General features: G+C 38.7%; 1 protein-coding gene across 4 annotated transcripts in view; it reads left to right on the top strand.

The window, feature by feature from the left end:
- The first annotated feature begins 2948 nt into the window (after positions 1-2948).
- bur (GMP synthase burgundy) overlaps positions 2949-19328 on the top strand; it is a 78639-nt gene continuing 62259 nt past the window's right edge. Inside the window, exon 1 of one of the 4 annotated variants that reach the window (XM_076183440.1) lies at positions 2949-3046. Coding sequence is in view for 1 of the 4 variants with exons in the window: in XM_076183439.1 (XP_076039554.1) it covers positions 7309-7314 (6 nt within the window). In the remaining 3 variants the exon portion in view is untranslated. Of the gene's footprint in view, positions 3047-7293; positions 7315-19328 lie in introns of those variants that run through there. The other 3 variants (XM_076183443.1, XM_076183441.1, XM_076183439.1) reach the window with 3 other exon arrangements.

Below are 19328 nucleotides of genomic sequence, written 5' to 3'. Positions count from 1 at the left end.
AACAGTTATCTTTATCTTTGACTTTGTTACTGACTTTATTTCTCACAATATGGCCTATTTTTTATTCCCGTGCTATATGCCAGTATCAGGCCTGCCTTGTTGAGATTTTGTTCAATGACATTTGAGCACTTGGAGTTTGGTACGGACAGATACCCACGGTTTTCATCACTTGCCTTTTTATTCTTGCTACCCCTATTTATTATTTGAAATGCCTTTTCCTTGTTTCTATAAAGAAAACCTACTGGGTAACATAATTTCTTGAAAATATCAAAAATGTAATTAACCTCCTCCTGGAGAAATTCCTCACTACATATTCTAAATGCTCTCAGGAAGAAACTTATCACGATTCCAGTTTTTATTTTGTTGTGGTGTGCGGAGTATTAATGCACGATGTCGTTTTTGTTCGTGCATTTTCTGTGGACTGAAAATGCTGTCTTGTTACCTCGTCTCCATATTACTGTACCCAGAAAGGCCAGATGGTTACCTTCCTCACGTTCCATTGTGAATTGAATGTCACGTTCTATCTTATTTAAATCATGCAACTTACCATCAAAATCAGTATTTTCGGGTGCGACAAGTACATCGCCCACATACCGCATCCAGGTGGAATCATGGCCCATTATTTCTATAAAATGGTCTCTCTCTAGTACCTCCATGTACAGAGAGGCTAACACGGCACTGAAAGGACTTCCCATGGTAACCCCACGACACTGAAAATATTCTTCGTTGCTGAAGATTAAAGGACCAAATTTTACACAAAGGGAAATTAGTTTTAAATAATCTTTCTGGGGTATTGGCTGCATGTTATTGTGGCAAAGTAGCATGCAGTTGATACTTTAGGGTCTATATGGGGCGCCCCTACGGACCAGAGTCACACATCATTTTGTCTGTGATAGAGGAAGACTCTGTTCATAGAGAAATGATGACACTTTTATTATACTGCGACTGTCCCTCCGTTATGCTGTCCCCCAACCCTTTGTTACTGTCCTGTACCATTTCTCTGAATATCAATTTCCTTTTTTTTTTTTTTCCTACCCTGTGGTGGGGGAAAAGAGTGCTACCACCAACTCTTCCCACTTGAGTCGTACGAGGCAGTAAAAAAAAAAAAAAAAAAAAAAAAAAAAAAAAAAAAAGGGACGGGAATACGACTAGGAATCCTACCTGTAGCCCCACAGGGAACACTCCTAAAAAAAAAAAAGGTAAAGGCATAAGGGGGTCTAGGAGTTTTCCAACCAACACCCTAAGGTTTGGGTCTTTTAATGAGCGTGGATGTGGTACAGATGTGAGTAAAAGGGAAGAGATAGGCAGTATGTTTGTGAGAAGAAAGATGGATGTGTTGACACTGAGTGAAACTAAGTTGAAAGGGAGGGGCGAGTGTAGCAATCATCGGGACGGTTTTGTCAAGTTAGCGAGGGTAGCAAGCAGCCTAATTCTCTAAAAAGCCAGAAGAAAGCGACATGACAACAACATTGACCGGGGAGGAACGGGGTGAGCTGCGTGAATATATGAGTTGCCAATGTCTTATATGTGTACACTATGAAGAAGTCCTAGTTGGACGAGACGTCAATAATAAAAATTCAACGGATTCTTGGGGTTTAAACTCACCACCCAATCACTCATTCACAAGTATTACTCAATATATTTGATGGTTCTTGGTAATTAGGCAATGTCACCTACACCAGATATCCATATTTTAAGAGAAACCAGTGACCACAAACTGGTAGTGTTCAGTTGATGTCTATGACACACATTGATTTATTATAAAATCAGTTACATTTCTAAGACTATGTTTATTAAATGTCAAAACACAACCCTTACAATTTCCTGTTTTAAAGATAAAGTTTCGCGAAATGCTAACTATAGGTGCTCATGCAGTTGAATATTTATAAACTTGAACTAAGTTGTATTACAAATTCAAATTCATGTCGATGAAATATGCACATTTATGCCAATGCCGAATGTTTTATATGATACAATTCAGTGATTAAAATCACTGAATCAATTTAAAAAATTACATTTTGGGGAATTTACAACTACCACACCAAGATGGTTTCTGTAAATATCTGAATCACCTCAATAAGTCCCATGTCAGAAATTAAAATCCACATAAATTGAGCTATACAGACGTTGCCAACATTGAATAATTGTTAAGATATGCACTCATTCTTACAATCTCCCAACTCCTGGTGAATTAACTAGCTCATTTAAAAAATTATATGAAAACTGGTTTTAGCTTGATCTAAGGAAATTCGAATCAGGCGATGGATTGTTTTCGAATCACATTTTTATTCAAGCATACTACAGCTAGATTATTTTTAGCAATTGCATTCATTACCCACGAACGCTGTAACTTCATAACAGAAAGAAACTAAATCATCTAACACTGACATTCACTCCACTATGCTTAGGCGTTATTTGTTTGTTTATTTGTTTTAACAATTAATCGTTAGAATGATTTTGTTCAATTATAAACAGAGTGAAAAACAAATGGTGTAGAAGACATAGAATTACAGAGTAAATTGTGACGAAAGATTACACAGATGAAAGAAACTTTAGCAATTAGTTCAGAGTTATCAAAGAAGTGAGAAAGGCTGTAAATACAAAAATAAAAGAAGCTTTGTGGAGATGCCAAAGTAATCGACTCAATGGTGTCATAACTAGTGACGGAGATTTGGAACTCTTAAAACTTGGTTGTAAGTGGACAATAAAAATATTCTTTCCTGGATATTCGTGAACCAAAAGTTTGGCAATACTGTCTGTCTTCAAACATTGGTTTCTCAGCATTTGGTATATCCTCCCAGATGACTCTCCGGGAAATAAAAAACAAAAGTTTTCATTTTCCCTAAACAGGTAGAATAAATGGCAAAAACTCACAGTAATTTCAGAACAATGTATGACATAAAAGAGAAGATTACGCATAGATAAGAACGCACGAACGAACAAACGAACGTATATAAATGTACTGAAGCTCACGTCCCTCATTACTTCAATTAAGCTCACGCAGTTCAGAGTCTGCTCTGCATTCTATCCTCCTCCACCAGTTCAGGTAAGAAAGAAAGCGTCGGTGTTTCATCGAACCATCTCTGCATTTATCTTATTATTTTCTTTTATCAATTGTAGAATCAACCCTACCCCCACTACACATAGAGAGTGGATATTCTACAGTTTATCATCGCTCGTGATGCATAAACTTTTGTTGATTAGGGTGGAGATTCTACAGTTGATCAGTGTGTGCGGGTGGAATTCTTCAATTTTCTATTTGTTTATTTATTTGTTTGTTTATTTTTGTCCTATTCACCATGATTGTATGAGGACATTGAGCTTTAGTTAAATTTTATCTCGTGCATCCTGTTTTTGCTATATCTCGGAACACCATTACACGTTTTTATAGGGTTGTCCACCTGAAAATGTGAAATAGTTGATCTGTGGCGTTTACAAAAGTGCAAATTCCTGTAAATTTCTACGAGTTTTAATTTGTTATCTTAGAAAGATCAGTGTTCCAACCACTTAAGTTTGAAAATGTAGTCCAAAAATAATCCACATGGTAGCCACGAAACACTAAACGTTTACAAGTTTTACGAACAACATTTGCTTCTTTTACACGTTTCTGCATAATTGATTAGCAACACTACAAGTATAAATTTTCATATTTATTATGTATTTATTAATATATGTACAAGTTTAAGACAAATCGCGTCGAAATAGCAAATATCGTTTCCGAAAATTTATAAATGTCTGTTTTTACAGATGACTTGAAGACGTTTTATGTTTGATCTCCTAGTTTGAGAAAACGCGTATTCTTGTTAATTGGCTCAATAGCCATCACGCCTTCTCTGCAACCTTGCAGGATTGGTTGGCACTGCAAAGCAACGTAGCAACAGGTGGTGTGCCATATTTGCTACCTGCAACTTAAGTGGAATAAAAGGATTCGCTACCTGTTGCTCATAAAGTTTATTTCTCTCATAAATTGGAAGCTCAGTCTATCATGTTCACAACTAAGCTCGTGGGTCCAACTTCATTCTGTAAAATACGTCAATTTCAGCTCTACGAAACAATTGATTAGATAATTAAAAATAATTCCATATAATTAAATCTATTGAAAACAAAACTTAACTGAAAAAGAATTCTCAATTTCATCAGTGTTTAGGTTCTCGCTTGATCGTTTGAAATGCAATACGTTTCGTGGTCATTGTTAAGTTAACAGAATGCAGGCGCGGATCCAGGAATGTTATTCTTGAAACACGCAGATACTTTAACCCCAAGAACAATGTTGTTGGCTTGGAGATTGGTCCAGAAACCTAAGTAATTTATGTAAAATCATATATAATTCTCAAATATAACTCAAATCATAAATTCGCACCAAAAAGTGTTTGTCCAAGGAGAATCAAACTCGAGATGAGTGAAAAAGTTGACGAAAACGACATACCCCATCACAACGTACTGACTGATTATGGACGTGTACCATACTCGGGGCGTTGGGGTGGGGGGGTTCTCATGGCAACATTTTGTCATATATAGCAAGCAATACTTTACTATTCACATTGACATCACAACGCATGTGCAGAGGAAGGGCATGTAAATGAATGTTGTATAATTTATAACTGGTTCTCAAACTGCGCCGCGACTAAAGTGCGCCGCGTAAATTTTATACTTACAGATACTTACAGAAGGCTTCTGGAAGAGGCTAATGCGCCTGTGGCTCCAGCTCTTAATAACTATCCTCTTATATCATGGTCTAATGGTCACTGTGGTCGAGGCGGATGTTAACAATTAGTAGTAGTAGTAGTAGTAGTAGTAGTAGTAGTAGTAGTAGTAGTACTGTTATAAATGCACGCGCATACACGTAAATACTCGTACTAATATTATGCCAACTGTATATTTCTGTTAGTGGAATAGGTATCTGACTTAGACTAAACTGACTGCAGAGTTCATGAGCCGTCAAAGTCCAGATATGTCATTAGTGCGTCACTAAGAAATGAAGTTTGAGAACCTCTAGTGTATGACAAAATACGTAAACGCAGGCAAACGTTGTAAAAAGCCAAACGTTTTTTTTTTTTTTTTTTTTTTTAATATACTTCCCTCTTTCCTACATATCCTCAACATACTCCAGGTTGAAAGGAAAATGCAAAAAATTGGTACACCAACAGAGTGGATAACGAATGGTATAGACTTAGTAACCATGTAGTGAGCACTGAAACAATGGATTGTGTAAAGAGAATATTAGATCAGTTTATCGATAGGGATGACAGGTGGCTATGGACATGGAACTGCCCAGTGTAGGCCTGATGGTCTTTTGCAGTTTCTTCCATTCCTATGTTCGTATTTAAATTCTGCCATACGCCTTCTCCAAACCCATGAAAATCTAAAAGGCATTCGCACAGTTTGTCAAATGCTTCAACTTATCTGCCTCACTGAAAAAATCTAGAATCACTGTTCTGTTTCTCTCCTAATACCCTCAGTCAACAACCTCCTATGCATCTCTCCTACAACAGTCAATACACCGATCCTTGTAAAACTACTACATTCGTACTTGTCTCCATTTTCCCCTAGTATAGTGGAATTATACATACAGTATACTCCGCCAATTCACCAGTACACTTACTATTTTCAGACACGCCAGGCGAACTATTGCCAAGCAAATCTTCGACAGGCGAACCATGTTGTTGTTGTTGTTGTCGTTCCCTAGACTGTCCTAGCAGTCCCGTCTCCCCAAGGAATGCCACAGCCGAAACTGGGTTTTCCCACAAATCCTTTATAGAGTGTATGTTGTGTTGTTTGCGTGCATGATTGCACACTGAAAGACAACACATTGCTGCATGCCAGACCCCCTGATATCCATCCTTCTGAATCCTCTCTCCTACGAAAGGACAGAGCCTGGCCAGACTGCGGTGCGGCCACCACCCTGCACTTCTAAGCTACCAGAAGAGGCTGGATGACCGCATTGTGAACAGCTGTCCAGGATGTAACACTTCGCCCCATACCATACAACACATGATGGAAGACTGTTGTTGTTGTTGTTGCTGCTGCTGTTGGTGGCGGTCTTGGTGTTGTTTGACTAATGCATATCACTGATTACTTATACATTCATCTAAGACATGGAGACACAAAAAGACCTGGTGTTGGGCTCACGACCCGATCTTGGGAAGAACGACTGACACAACATGACATCACGTTGAGGATGACTTCATGAAATCATGTGACGCAAATCCTCCCCAAGCAAGGTCACACACAAACCGCCAGGTGCTTATCATTGTACTACGGGCAACCCCAAGTTGACATTGAGTGCACTTGAAGACACCTGAGGGTCGCATGTATATGTGTGTGATTCACCATGGTCTTGGATCACGTGTCAGACTCGTTATCAACAATTATTACCCTCCCAGATGAGATCTTAGAACTCATAGATGCCCGATCTATGGGTAATGTTGTGACCTCACAGGCTCACACACATGCAAGCGCGTGCGCGCGCGCAAATCTCCCCGCCCACGAGAGTTGGAGTGCCAGCTCGAAGCGCAGCATTGCTGAAATTATTTCATTCCTTCACGGAAATCGAACTCGGACCACTGTGTGTGTGTGTTGCAGTATCCACAAAACATGAAACAAGCCTGACAGAACACAAACATACGTACTGCTTACGCAAAGCCTTACTCCCAGAACTCACTATCATGTCCAACCAACGGGGCTCCGAACTCAGGGAGAGCGCTGCCTCTGAGCCATCCGGGGATCAATGAAAGGAATTCTCAGATACTGTGGCGCTTGCTCACTATACCCAGTGCCGCGTGATAAGAGAACGTCGCCATTAGCCAATGCATTGCAGATAAGATAACACGTCTTATCTGTTTGCTCATCTGGGTCTGTTTACTCGGTTCGTTTCCATTTAGGCAATCAGCTGTGGAAGTACACAAAGTTAAACAAAACTGCAACAACAAAAGACCTGGTTAAGAATTGCAGTTGCCGACAGAATGGTCAGAGTAGACACTATGTGAAGATGGGACCTTTAGCAAATGTACAACGTTTCGATCGTTGAAGCTTTTCAAGAACACAGACGCAGAATACAACATGTAACCTGTTGTATTCTGCCTATGTGTGCTTGAAAAAAGGTTGAACAGGCGAAACGTTGTGCATTTATGGAAGGTTCCATCCTCACATGGTGTCTACTCTGACAAACAAAAAATAATATGAGGAGAACTTATGGGTGAAACGTGCGCGTGCGTGGAGTGGGGTGGGACAGTGAGGAAGACCGAGAACCAGATAGATTGATGATGGAACGGACCAGGGGAAGATCTATTACATATAAACCTTAGGATCATGTATGTGAGTATAGGATTAACCATTATCTCGGATCACGTGTCAGACTCGTGATCGACAGCTATTACCTTCCTGGATGAGATCTCAGACACACATCACACGCCCAACCCATTACTCAAGGGGGGCAGTAGCTTTCTCGATATCATGATAATGTTCAAGCGCGGGTATGCAGCGTGACAGCCCACGACGCTAAGCGCGACAACAGTAAGCCGTGTGTTGAGGAGTGCATTTTATTATTATTATTTTTTTATAGTTCGTTATCGATAATTCACCACTTAAACAGCGCCAAGATAAGAGATCATGGTTTACGATGCAATATTGTCGTAGTAGGATTAATTGGCGGTGTCTTGGGCAACTGTGGTGTATTCTTCGGCTTGACTACCCTCATAATGGTTTTTTTTCACAAAGATATCACAAGGACACATTGAAAAATGGGTAGATCTTTGATACTGGCCAAGAAAAAGCATTGGACGGAGTTGATGTTACATCTTGAGTTGCCTTGCTGGCTCGTCCGTTGGTGGGAATGTCAACATCAGAAAGTACCCAGCAAAAGGACGCAGATTGGAAGCAGGAACGAATGAGGATGAGCCACAAATGGATGCCATGGATCAATGGATGGCGGAGCATTGGATGAGTCAAAGATAATCGTGATCAAGGAGGAGGAGGAGGAGGTAGAACAGTAGAAAATGAGGTCTAAGGTGATGGAAAATGAGTTTAAACAACTTCGCCGACCGCGTAGTCAATGAATAGAATAAACTTCCTGCAGAGGCAGTGCAATGAAGTACAGCTCGAAGTTTTAAGACCTAAGCAATGTATTGTAATCCTGCCAATGGACAATCGATGGAATAAACTTCCTGCAGAGGCAGTGCAATGAAGCCTACGGTTCGAAGTTTTAAGATTCATTAAGATAAACACCTGACCAATGTGTTATAATCCTGTCAATGATTTGGTTTGTTTATTTCTTCGTTTAACTATCTGGTCTAAGCATCCGACCTAGTTATGTACCAAAAGGTCTATTGTCGGTATGCTCTTCTTTTGTAATCCTTTGTAAATGTAGTTCAGGTGAAACGAAGGAGGGGGAGAAATCCGGATTATTTGGGTGGTGTGATTCACCACGCTCAAATATGGCCCGATCTATGGCTAAAGCTGTGATCTTACACGTGTACACACACACATACACACCTTTTTGCCCACTAGAGCTGGAGTGCCGGCCCACAGTTTTTTTTTTTTTTTTTTTTTTTTTCTTTCTTTCACTTACCTACTCGCTTCTGGGATTCTTCCATCATTCTTTCGTCCTAATGGTCCTTTTCTTTCTCCATATATCCTATTCCTTGTCGCATGTGTGTGTGTGTGTGATTCACCTTGGCCTTTGGATCACGTGTTCGACTCGTGATCGACAGCTATTTCCCTCCCGGAAGAGAGCTCATAGATCGTATGACCGATCTATGGATAATGCCTTGACCTTACACGCACTTACACCACCAACTCCCCGCCCACGAGAGTTGAAGTAACGACTCGAAGCGCAGCAATACTGAATTTATTTCAGCCCAGGGCAGGATTCGAACGCGGGTCGCTGTAGTGACAGTCGGAGACTCTACCTACCGCGCCACCGAGTGTGTATGTGTGTGTTTTTACCTAGTTGTATTTTGCAGGAAGGGAACTATGTTCGTGGTCTCCCGCCATTGTATCTCGCAGTGTCTAGTTTGCTTTTAAACTCATGAATGGTTCTTGCGCATACTATTTCATTGTCCAGTTTGTTCCAAGTGTCCACTACTCTATGTGGAAAACTGTTTTTCTTCAGTTCTCTTCTATTGCTATGTTTTTTTTTTCTTTCCATGTCCTCTTATGTTTCTCTTGTCCCAGTTAAGTAAGTCCTCTCTATCAAGTATTTCTGTGCCTTTCATGATTCTGTAGATGGTCAATAAGTCACCTCTCTCTCTTCTTCGCTCCAGTGTCGGTAACTCCAATTTAGCCAATCTCTCCTCGTATGATAGGTTTGCAAGTGCAGGTGCCATTTTTGTAGCTGTTCTTTGGATTCTTTCTATTTTCTTTATTTTCTTTTTTGTACTGGGGGACCACAATGTCGCCGCATACTCTAGTCTAGGCCTTATCAATGTAACCAATATTTTTTTTTATCATGTCTTCGTCCAAGTATGCAAATGCCACTTTTATTGATCTTAGCAAGTTGTAAGTCTCCCCAATTTTGTTAATCTTTTTATCATAGGACAAGTCGTTTGTGTGTGTGTGTTTACCTTATTGTAGTATACAGGAAAGGAGCAACACTCATTGGGTCCCGTCTCCTGCTCTCCAATTTATTATACTTAACCTCAAATTCATGTACAGTTCCAACTTAATTTATATCCTTGATTTCCAGTTATCTTATTAAGCTTTGAGATACTGTATTGTTTCAGCTTGGGCCATGTCACCTCCACGTATTTATGCAGTCTGTTAGGGTGGCTAAATGACACACACAAGAAACGAGTTAAGAATTTTTTATCCAAAGCACTGATTACACGTGCATACACTCTGAAGGCGGAGCCAGACTACCCACGCCAACTCCTTCATTGGCGGGAAAAACAGGCACGAATCGTTCCGCGATCACAAAATGTTTACTAACATACAACAACAAATATACATATTAATAAACAAAAACAACGGGAAAATATAAATAAAAATACAAGAAGGGTCACCATTACAAGTCCTTCACATCACTTAGACATGTGGTCTTTCTTATCTTGTTCCCATTACTTCCTCCCTCCCATCCTTAACCAAGAAATCTCTTCTGTTGATGTAATATTTCCCCTTTAGTAACCTGAATGGGTTATGGGCCCTGCACGCTTCCACTGCGCCACTCTGCTCTTATCATGGAATGCTATGAAGGAGGCCTTTGTTCAGCAGTGGACTCAGGATGGTTGATTTGATCGAACCTGAATACTGTAATCAATCTCTCTCTCTTCGATCTTTCAAAGTTGGGGGACCCAGTGCTTTTAGTCCTCCGTCATTTGGTTTATCAGCCATGCTAGGGACCAGTTTGGTTGCTGTTCTTTGTATTCTCGATCTTCCTTACATCCTTCACTCTGTGTGGGGTCCATACCACTGACGCATATTGCAGTCTTAGGCTGATCAGGGTTTCGGTGAGTTTTTTCATCATCTCTTCAACCACACAGGGAAAAGCCTTTTTAATCTTCTGCAGCTGTCCGTAAGTCTCTTCCACAATCCTGCTAATATGCCTGTCAGGTGACAGGTTGTCTTTTATCAACACTCCCAAGTCTTTCTCCTCTTTTAATTTTGTAAAGGGTTCTCTTCTCAAGGAATAGTTTAAAGGTGGTCGTTTGTAACTATTGCTTATTTTTTTTTTTTTTTTTTTTTTAACAAGCCGCGGGCTTCGCCCTTACCGGCCTTGCCGGGGGCTTGGCTGCGCAAACAGCGGCCTACGGCCGCAGCTTTCCGCGCTCTAATCCCTCGTTTTCCCCTTCGGCCTCGGCCTCGGGGTGGAACCCCAACACAGGATCCCAGCACGAAGAAGAAAACGAAGTAGAATGCGAAGAAAAACGCGAAAAAGAACGTGAGGAAGAAGAAGAAGAAGAAGAAGAAGAAGAAGAAGAAGAGGAACGCGAAGAAGAAGAAGAAGAATACCACCTGACCCCGACTTACCCAAGCGCTTTTTCAAGAATATTTTTAGGACAAAGTGTCACCGTAATACCACCTGTCCCCGACTTCCACAGCGTTTTTTAGAAGAATATTTTTATTTAGAGTTAGATTCATTTTCCATTATTAGCTCCATGCAAAAACATTATCTAGATCTTTTCCCACTTGTTTACAGTCCTCGTTTTTCACCTTTCTCGTGATTTTATGCATTACCTGTAAACATGTTCGGATAGCTTGTTGTTATCTCCATCATGTCCTTGACAAAGACAAGAAACATCATTGGAGCAAGCATCGAACCTTGTGGAACTTGTCGCTGCTCTCCATCTTATCTCATTCTTTACTACTATCCTCATGTTTCTTCCCTTCAAGAAATCGTTCATCTGTTCGAGTAGTTTGCCTCTCAATCCCTCAACGTGCTCAACTTTCCCATAAGTCGACTGTGAGGGACTTTATCAAAAACTTTCTCTAGGTCGAGGTACACACAGTTCACTCGCCCCCCTCTCTCCCTCTTGCAGCACATCAATCACTTTCGAGTAAAAGCTTAAGAAGTTCAATACACATAACCTTCCAGATCTGAATCCAAACTGACTGTCAGAATGTTAAGCTTTTCAAGATATTTGTTCCTTCAATCTCTCAGTCCTTCCATATAATTTCACTCTTGTGCTGGTCAGAAGACCTATAATTTAGTGATTTCTCCTTACTTCCACCTATGTGAATTGGTATTACATTTGCCCTTTCCCAATCAAGCGGCACTATGCCTTCTTTCAATGAACATACAATAAAACTGTGAATCTTGTCCGCTACTTATTCTTTAAGTATCCAATTTGAGATGCTGTTAGGTCCTGAAACTTTTGTCACATCCAATGATCCCAAAGATTTAGCACTTCCCTCACTTCTAGATTTATATCTTATAAACGCTTTCCTCCAAAAATAATGTCTCTTTTTTTATGAAGACCGACTGGAATCTTCCATTCATTAATTCTGCCAGAGCTACGTCCTCCTCAAAGACCTCACCACCCCCTATTAACATGGTGATTACATTTTTGTGTCTCAATTAACTATATAAAGCTGTAAAACAGTTTCGGTTCATCGTTGCACTTGTTTACTACACCTCTTTCAAAACTACGTTCTTCCTACCTGCGGACTCTTGTATAGTCATTTCTAGATTGTTCGTAAGTTTCTTTTGTTTCGTTTGTTTCGTTGCTTCTTTTCCTCCATTTCCCCCAACCCATGTCTCATTTTTTTCAGTCTCACACCTTTTGTTGAGCCAGTCCTGTTTCTGCTCCTTCCTTCCACTAACCATTAGCACATATCTGTTCACGGTTGTAAATGTCAAGAAACATTTCCCATATCCTCCTTATTCCCGAATTCATGAATTCCTCCCAATTTGCTTCTTCAGAGATTTTTTTTTCAACCCTAAGTAATCTGATTTTCAAAATATAGTCTTCCTTGTGTATGTGACTAATTCACTGGTTCAATTTACTCGTCTTCCAACTGAAATTCAATTGTTACATGGTTACTTTTATCTATAGGGCAAAGGAGCTGATGATGTCAGGCTCTTTGGTTAGTAGCAGATCTAATCTTGTGGGAATGACATCTCTTCTTGTCCGAGACACTCCCTTTACCCACTGGGTCATTGTGTTCTCCATTGCTATATTTAACAGCGTATTTCCCCAGTAATATGCTTTGCCACTTGCTTCCCACTCTTCCCAGTTGACCTCATTGCAATTAGAATATCCAATAAGGATTAAATTGCTACTTTGTTCAATAGTTTTTTTAGGAGAAGAGTTGTGTTTAATAAAATTTCTTGATGTCCAGCTTCATCCCAAGCTCGTGTGTGTGTGTGGGTGCGTGTGTGTGTATGTGTTTGTGTGTGTGTGTGTGTGTGTGTGTGTGTGTGTGTGTGTGTGTGTGTGTGTGTGTGTGTGTGTGTGTATGTGTGTGTATTCACCTTGGTCTTTGAATCATGTGTTGGACTCGTGATCGACAGCTATTTCCCTCCCGGAAGAGAGCTCAGAGCGCGTGTGTGTGTGTGTGCATGGGTGTATTTGGTTATGTATTTCTACACATCTTTTAGCTATTTATTCTCTCTTAATGAACTGTAAAGTAAATTCTGGAAGATCACTAGGGAGCTTGCATCACCAAGAGAAATATCCACCTCTTTCATGAAGATTATACACAAAATACAATGTACGTTAGCGAACGTCTCAAGAGTTTCGATGTGTATTTGAATCCAATATACCTACCATATTTCTCTGACATTTCATCTCAAACACATTTAATTTTTTCCTCTTTGTCTCTCTTAAATTCCAAGCCTCTGCCCCAATCAAACCATCGGCACAATCACCCTTTTATACAATTTCCTCTTTGCATCCGTTCCCAGGTGCCTATTTCTCATAACACTTTTTAACCCCCAAGACATTTCCCTGCTTTCAATCTACAATTTACCTCCACCTCGACTCCTTTGCCTGCCATATGCGACCCCAAATACCTAAAGCTATCCACTTCCTCCAGCCTCTCTCCTTTTAGATTTACTTCCAACTCGCTGCCATCCTCTACCCTTGTACATCTCATCGCCCTACTTTTACCCACATTTACCTTCAACTTTCTCGTATCGCATGCCTTCCCAAACACCGTCATTAACTCCCTTAATCCCGTCTCTGATCCTGCCACAAGCGCATTGTCGTCAGAAAACAACAATTGGCTCACTTCCCACTTTTCTGTCATAATATGGAAGTGATAAGAAATGTTAGATCCAATTAAGCGACAGATTGTCTGAACGACATTAAAATGATTTGATTTATGAAATTTTGGCTCGAAGGCCAAGCACCGGAGCCGGTAGGCCATTCAGTGCATATTTATCTCATATAGATAAAAAGTCAAGTAAAACAGTAAAACAAATAAACATTCACAAAAACACATCACAACAACATACACTCACAACCACTCATATACACAATCTTAAATTTCATAAAATAAACCGATGTCTTTCAAAAAATTTACAACATTCTTCACATGAGCCGACAAAATGTCGAACCCTGCAAGGAGCAACGTGAGAGGCGACAATGGCGGTTGAAGACAGCAAGCAACAAATCCTTTGGCGTCAACAGATGACACGTAAAAAGATGCTGCAAGACTATTGTGAAATAGAATATGATTACACTGTTTAGATCAGTGAATAATTATCAGCAATTACTCCATCAATTACCTCCTCGGCTCGATTTACTTTGACGTTTATCTTATAATTTCATACAGAAAAATGAGATGAGCATTTATTGAAATTCCAATAATCATTAATAGTCATATCTACTTTGTCATATATATATATATATACATATATATATATGTATATATGTGTGTGTGTGTGTGTGTGTGTGTGTGTGTATTTGTGTGTGTGCGCGCGCGCGTATTTACATATACATATATATTCATAATAGTGTGCAAAAAATTAAAAACTAAATCCAATAGGTAGTGCTGTAGTTTCACAGTGCCTACTGAATTATTAAGTAGATATTGAACGACAATTATTTACCCCATGTCGTCACGAGGCAAATACCCATTTGGTGAATTGGAGGGAAGGGAAGAAAGTATGGACAAGAATAAGTAATTGATCGGGGTGATGCAATTGTTCGATGTTTTTTTCTTATATTATCAGCAAAAAGACCAATATGCCAAAGCTTCAGAAAACTGGTACCCGCACATGCTCGACCAATTCTATAGAAAACATGCTCAATTATTTCCGTCATTTTCTCTCAGATTCCTCTAGAATACGATTATCATTTTTATAGAAAATATATATGAATATATCAAGCATATATCCTATGTACTATGGACCTCTTCCTCCGTTTTAGGAATGGAATATTACGATATAACGTTAGTTTAACCGACAATTATGTAGAAAAGAAGGACATCTGGTAAAGCTATATATGAAAAAAGGGAGGGAAAGAAAATGACAGATTTTAATTATGACATAAAATCTTCTTATTTAAACCTAAATTACTTCTTCCAATACCCTAGATAAGATGGCCAATAAATTAGATAGATATATACACGACATACTCTTTCCAGATTAAATTGATAATCTGGGTGAAATGTTCTACTTTTGGGTATTTACCTCAACGTTCTAAGAGGTTATTGTATTGCTGAGACACGTACCTGCCAAGATTGTACATTGCGCACGAAGGCCACCACATAATCTAAATCACGAACTTTATATACTGTACATGTATGCACACACACACACACACACACACACACACACACACACACACACACACACACACATACATATATATATATATATATATATATATATATACATATATATACATATACACTGAATGGTTTCCAGTGATCAAATGATTTTTTTTCAACCACAAATCACTTTTAATTCCATGCCATCGCAGTCGAGACTGAAGAATCGCTCGATGGAGGCATCCGTTGGAAATTGAAACGTGGACGAGCCGAGGATTCGAACCCAGCTAACCCGTAACAAAGTTACAGTGACTTGATAGCGTATTGGTTTAAGTCACTGTAACTTTGTTACGGGTTAGCTGGGTTCGAATCCTCGGCTCGTCCACGTTTCAATTTCCAACGGATGCCTCCATCGAGCGATTCTTCAGCCTCGACTGCGATGGCATGGAATTAAAAGTTATTTGTGGTTGAAAAAAAAAAAAAAATATATATATATATATATATATATATATATATACATATATGTATATATATATATATATATATATATATATATATATATATATATATGTTGAAATATGTATGACAGAAGGAGTGGAAAGGGTGGTGAGGTAAACGCCAAAAACAGTAGGAGTTTTATTGCTAACGTTTCGTCCAGGACTTCAGAGTATACACTAAGAAAATATTCACAGCTTATATACTTCACTTTCCTTACCCCGTTCCTCCCCTATCTCCGTCCTTCCTTCGCTCCGCTTCACCTCGAACAAAGTCGCTAGTCAACTTTGATAATTTAATAAATCCTTCTCTATGATTATTGCAAGGTTTTGAAGCGATGTACGCTGCTTCGATTATTTTTCTTTCTTGTTTTCTTAGCCCTTTGTGGAGTACCTCTGTATTTTCCCAGTCAGGAAGGTGGCCAAAATTGTCTATATGAACCACTAGAGAATTTGATGTCCGGTGGGCTTTTACGTCATTCTTGTGTTCATATATTCATTTTCATATTCCTCTGCCAGTTTCTCTAAAATAACTGACGGGGCAGCTTTTACAAGGAATTCTATAAATCAGGCTGTCCTCAGCACCCATGTGGTACTCATTTTTGTTTTTGTTTTTAATGATGTTATATATTTTGGTCCCTGTGTCATATGCAATTCTTAACCCTGCCTTGGTGAGCAACTGTCCGATTTCATCTGCGTGTTTGGAAATGGGGACGGACAAAACCCCGGCTGTTCCCTTTGTTCTCATATATTTGGCTTTCTCTGGTTCTTTTTGCTATTCTTAAAGCTTTTACTTTTAGTCTATGTAAGAGTCCTTATGGGTAACACAGTTTCCTTAATATGTCAAAAGTGTATTCAATTCCTCACTGCACACCCGGTATGCTCTCAAAAAGAAACTACTACTACCCCGCTTTTTATTCTTGGGTGGTGAGCAGAGTAGTAGTGGATAATGTCGTTTTTATTTTATTTTATTTATTTATTTATTTATTTGTGTACTGAGAAAGCAGTCTTGTTCGCTTTTCTCGATATTACCGTGTCTAGAAAGGCTACTTTGTCATTCTCCTCTTGTTCCATAGTGAATTGTATGTTCTTTTCTATCTTATAGAGCTTGTTTAATTTATCTCTGAGATCCGTCTCCCTCGGGGTGATAGCAAGTACATCATCCACATACCTCAACCATGTTGTATTTTGGGCCATTATTGTAGTAAAATGGTCCCTTTATAGAACCTCCATGTATATATATATATATATATATTATTATATATATATATATATATATGTGTGTGTGTGTGTGTGTGTGTGTGTGTGTGTGTGTGTGTGTGTGTGTGTGTGTATCTACCTAGTTGTATTTTACGGGAAGGGGAGCTATGCTCATGGTGTCCCGTCTTCATATCTCGTTTTATCTCGACTGTTTTTAAATCATGTATTGTTTTTGCACACACCACTTTCTCATCTAACTTGTTCCAAACGTCTATTACCCTGTGGGGAAAGCTGTTCTTTTTCTGGTCTCTCCTATAACTGTCTTGATTTTCTTTCCGTGTCCTCTTGTATTCCTACTATCCCATTTCATTAGATCCTCACTATCAATAGTTTCTATGCCTTCCATGATTTTATAAATAATGATCAAGTCTCCTCTTTCTCTTCTGTGCTCTAATGTCTGTAGCTCAAGTTTTGCTAGTCTCTCTTCATATGATAGTTCTGAGAGTGTTGGTGCCAATTTCGTAATTGCTCTTTGTATTCTTTCAAGTTTTGTTATACATTCTTTGTACTAGGTGACCACGTCGTCGCTGCATACTCCAATCTTGGTCTTATCAAAGTGACTAGTATTTTTTTCATAATTTCTTCATCCAGGTATGTAAATGCCACTTTGATTGTTCTTATTAAATTATAAGTTTCTCCAAAAATTTTGTTTATATGTTTCTCAGGGGACATATTATTCATAATAATGACTCCCAGGTCCTTCTCATTTTCTACTTTTTTAATTTCCTCCTCTCCCAATTTATATGATCCCACTATTCTTTTTTTGCTTCTTCCAAATTCCATTATACTACGCTTCTTAATATTGAATTCCATTTCCCACCTCCTACTCCATTCCCATACTTTATTGAGATCACTCTGTAGCGACTCACAATCTTCTTCAGTGTTCACTTTTTTCGACAATTTTGCATCATCCGCAAAGCTCATATAACTTTCAATTCCTTTATCCACATCATTAATATATATAGCAAACATCATTGGGGCTAGAACTGTTCCTTGTGGAACTCTACTTATCACTTCATCTCAATTAAAGTGTTTGTCTCTTATCACCACTCTCATTTTTCTTTCATGCAAGAAGTCTTCCATCCACTTCAGCAGTTTGCCCTGTATTCCTCCTGCAGTTTCTAATTTCTTTAGCAACTTCTTATGTGGCACCTTATCAAAAGCTTTTTTTCAGGTCCAGAAATGCACAGTCAACTCATCCATTTCTTTCTTGTATTACATCTATTAGCCTTGAATAGAAACACATTAAATTTGTGGCGCATGATCGTCCTTGTCTAAATCCAAATTCCCTTGGATTTAGTAAGTTGTTTTTTTCCAAATGCCTTACCCATCTAATTTTGATCATTCTTTCACAAATTTTAGCTATCTTACTTGTAAGAGAGACCGGTCTATAGTTAATAGGGTCTTTCTTGTTTTCCCCTTTATATATTGGTACTATATTTGCTCTTTTCCAATCTTCTGGAACTTTTCCTTCTTTCAGTGAACTGTTTATTAGGCTATGTATTTTGTCTGTTAGTTCATTCCTGCATTCTCTCAAAATCCAGTTTGCAATTTCATCTGGTCCATGCGATTTTCTGACATCGAGATTACTCAAGCGATTCATTATTTTATTCCTTGTTACTTCTATCTCTTTCATAGGGTGGACTTTCTCCCACTCGATATCTCTAGGTTGTTTCTTCTCCCTCGTAAACACTGATTTAAAATGCTTGTTCATAATTTCTGCCATTTCTATTTACTCTGTGTATTCAACTCCTTGTAGTTTCTCTAATTCTTGTTTGTTTTTTAGTTTGCTGTTTACAAATCTGTAAAATAATTTTAGTTGATCTTACATTTTTCTATGACATCTTTTTCGTATTTTCTCTTTTCTTCTTTGCACACTTGTACATATTCATTTCTATAACTAGTATATATTTGCCATATCCAGGTCTTTTGTCTTTTTTCAATTTTATCCAAGCTTTATCTCTTTTGTCTTTTAACTCCCTACATCTTTTGCTGTACCAACACTTTACATATTCTTTTTCTTGCTTTTGTCTTGGAACATACTTTTCCACTTTCTTTAAATATTCTTTTTTAATATTCCATTTCTCTTCGACTCTTGTTTCCTCCTTGTGTATCCTTTCCAAGTCTGCTTTTTTAAAGAATTCTGTTTTTTTTATAAAAAAAAAAATCCATACATCCATCTTCCCTTTCTATATTGCTCGTCTTTTCCCAAGTATTTTCCTCGTTTAGTTCCAGTTTAACCCATATGTGGTCATTTTTACTTATTGGCGTCTTATATTCAATCTTGTCCACTATTTCGGGTTCTGATGTGATTATTAGGTCAAGTCTCGATGGTTCTTCCTCATTTCTATACCTAGTATTCTCTTGTATCCATTGCGTCATTGTACGTTCTATAATCATATCAAGTAGATCGTCTCCATCATC

This window comes from Oratosquilla oratoria, chromosome 4 (assembly GCF_046742065.1).
Source record: "Oratosquilla oratoria isolate Oo_2021 chromosome 4, ASM4674206v1, whole genome shotgun sequence".
Classification (NCBI taxonomy): Eukaryota; Metazoa; Arthropoda; class Malacostraca; order Stomatopoda; family Squillidae; genus Oratosquilla; species Oratosquilla oratoria.
The sequence above is the reverse complement of the archived record's forward strand: the minus strand, read 5'-3'. Positions and strand labels throughout refer to the sequence as shown.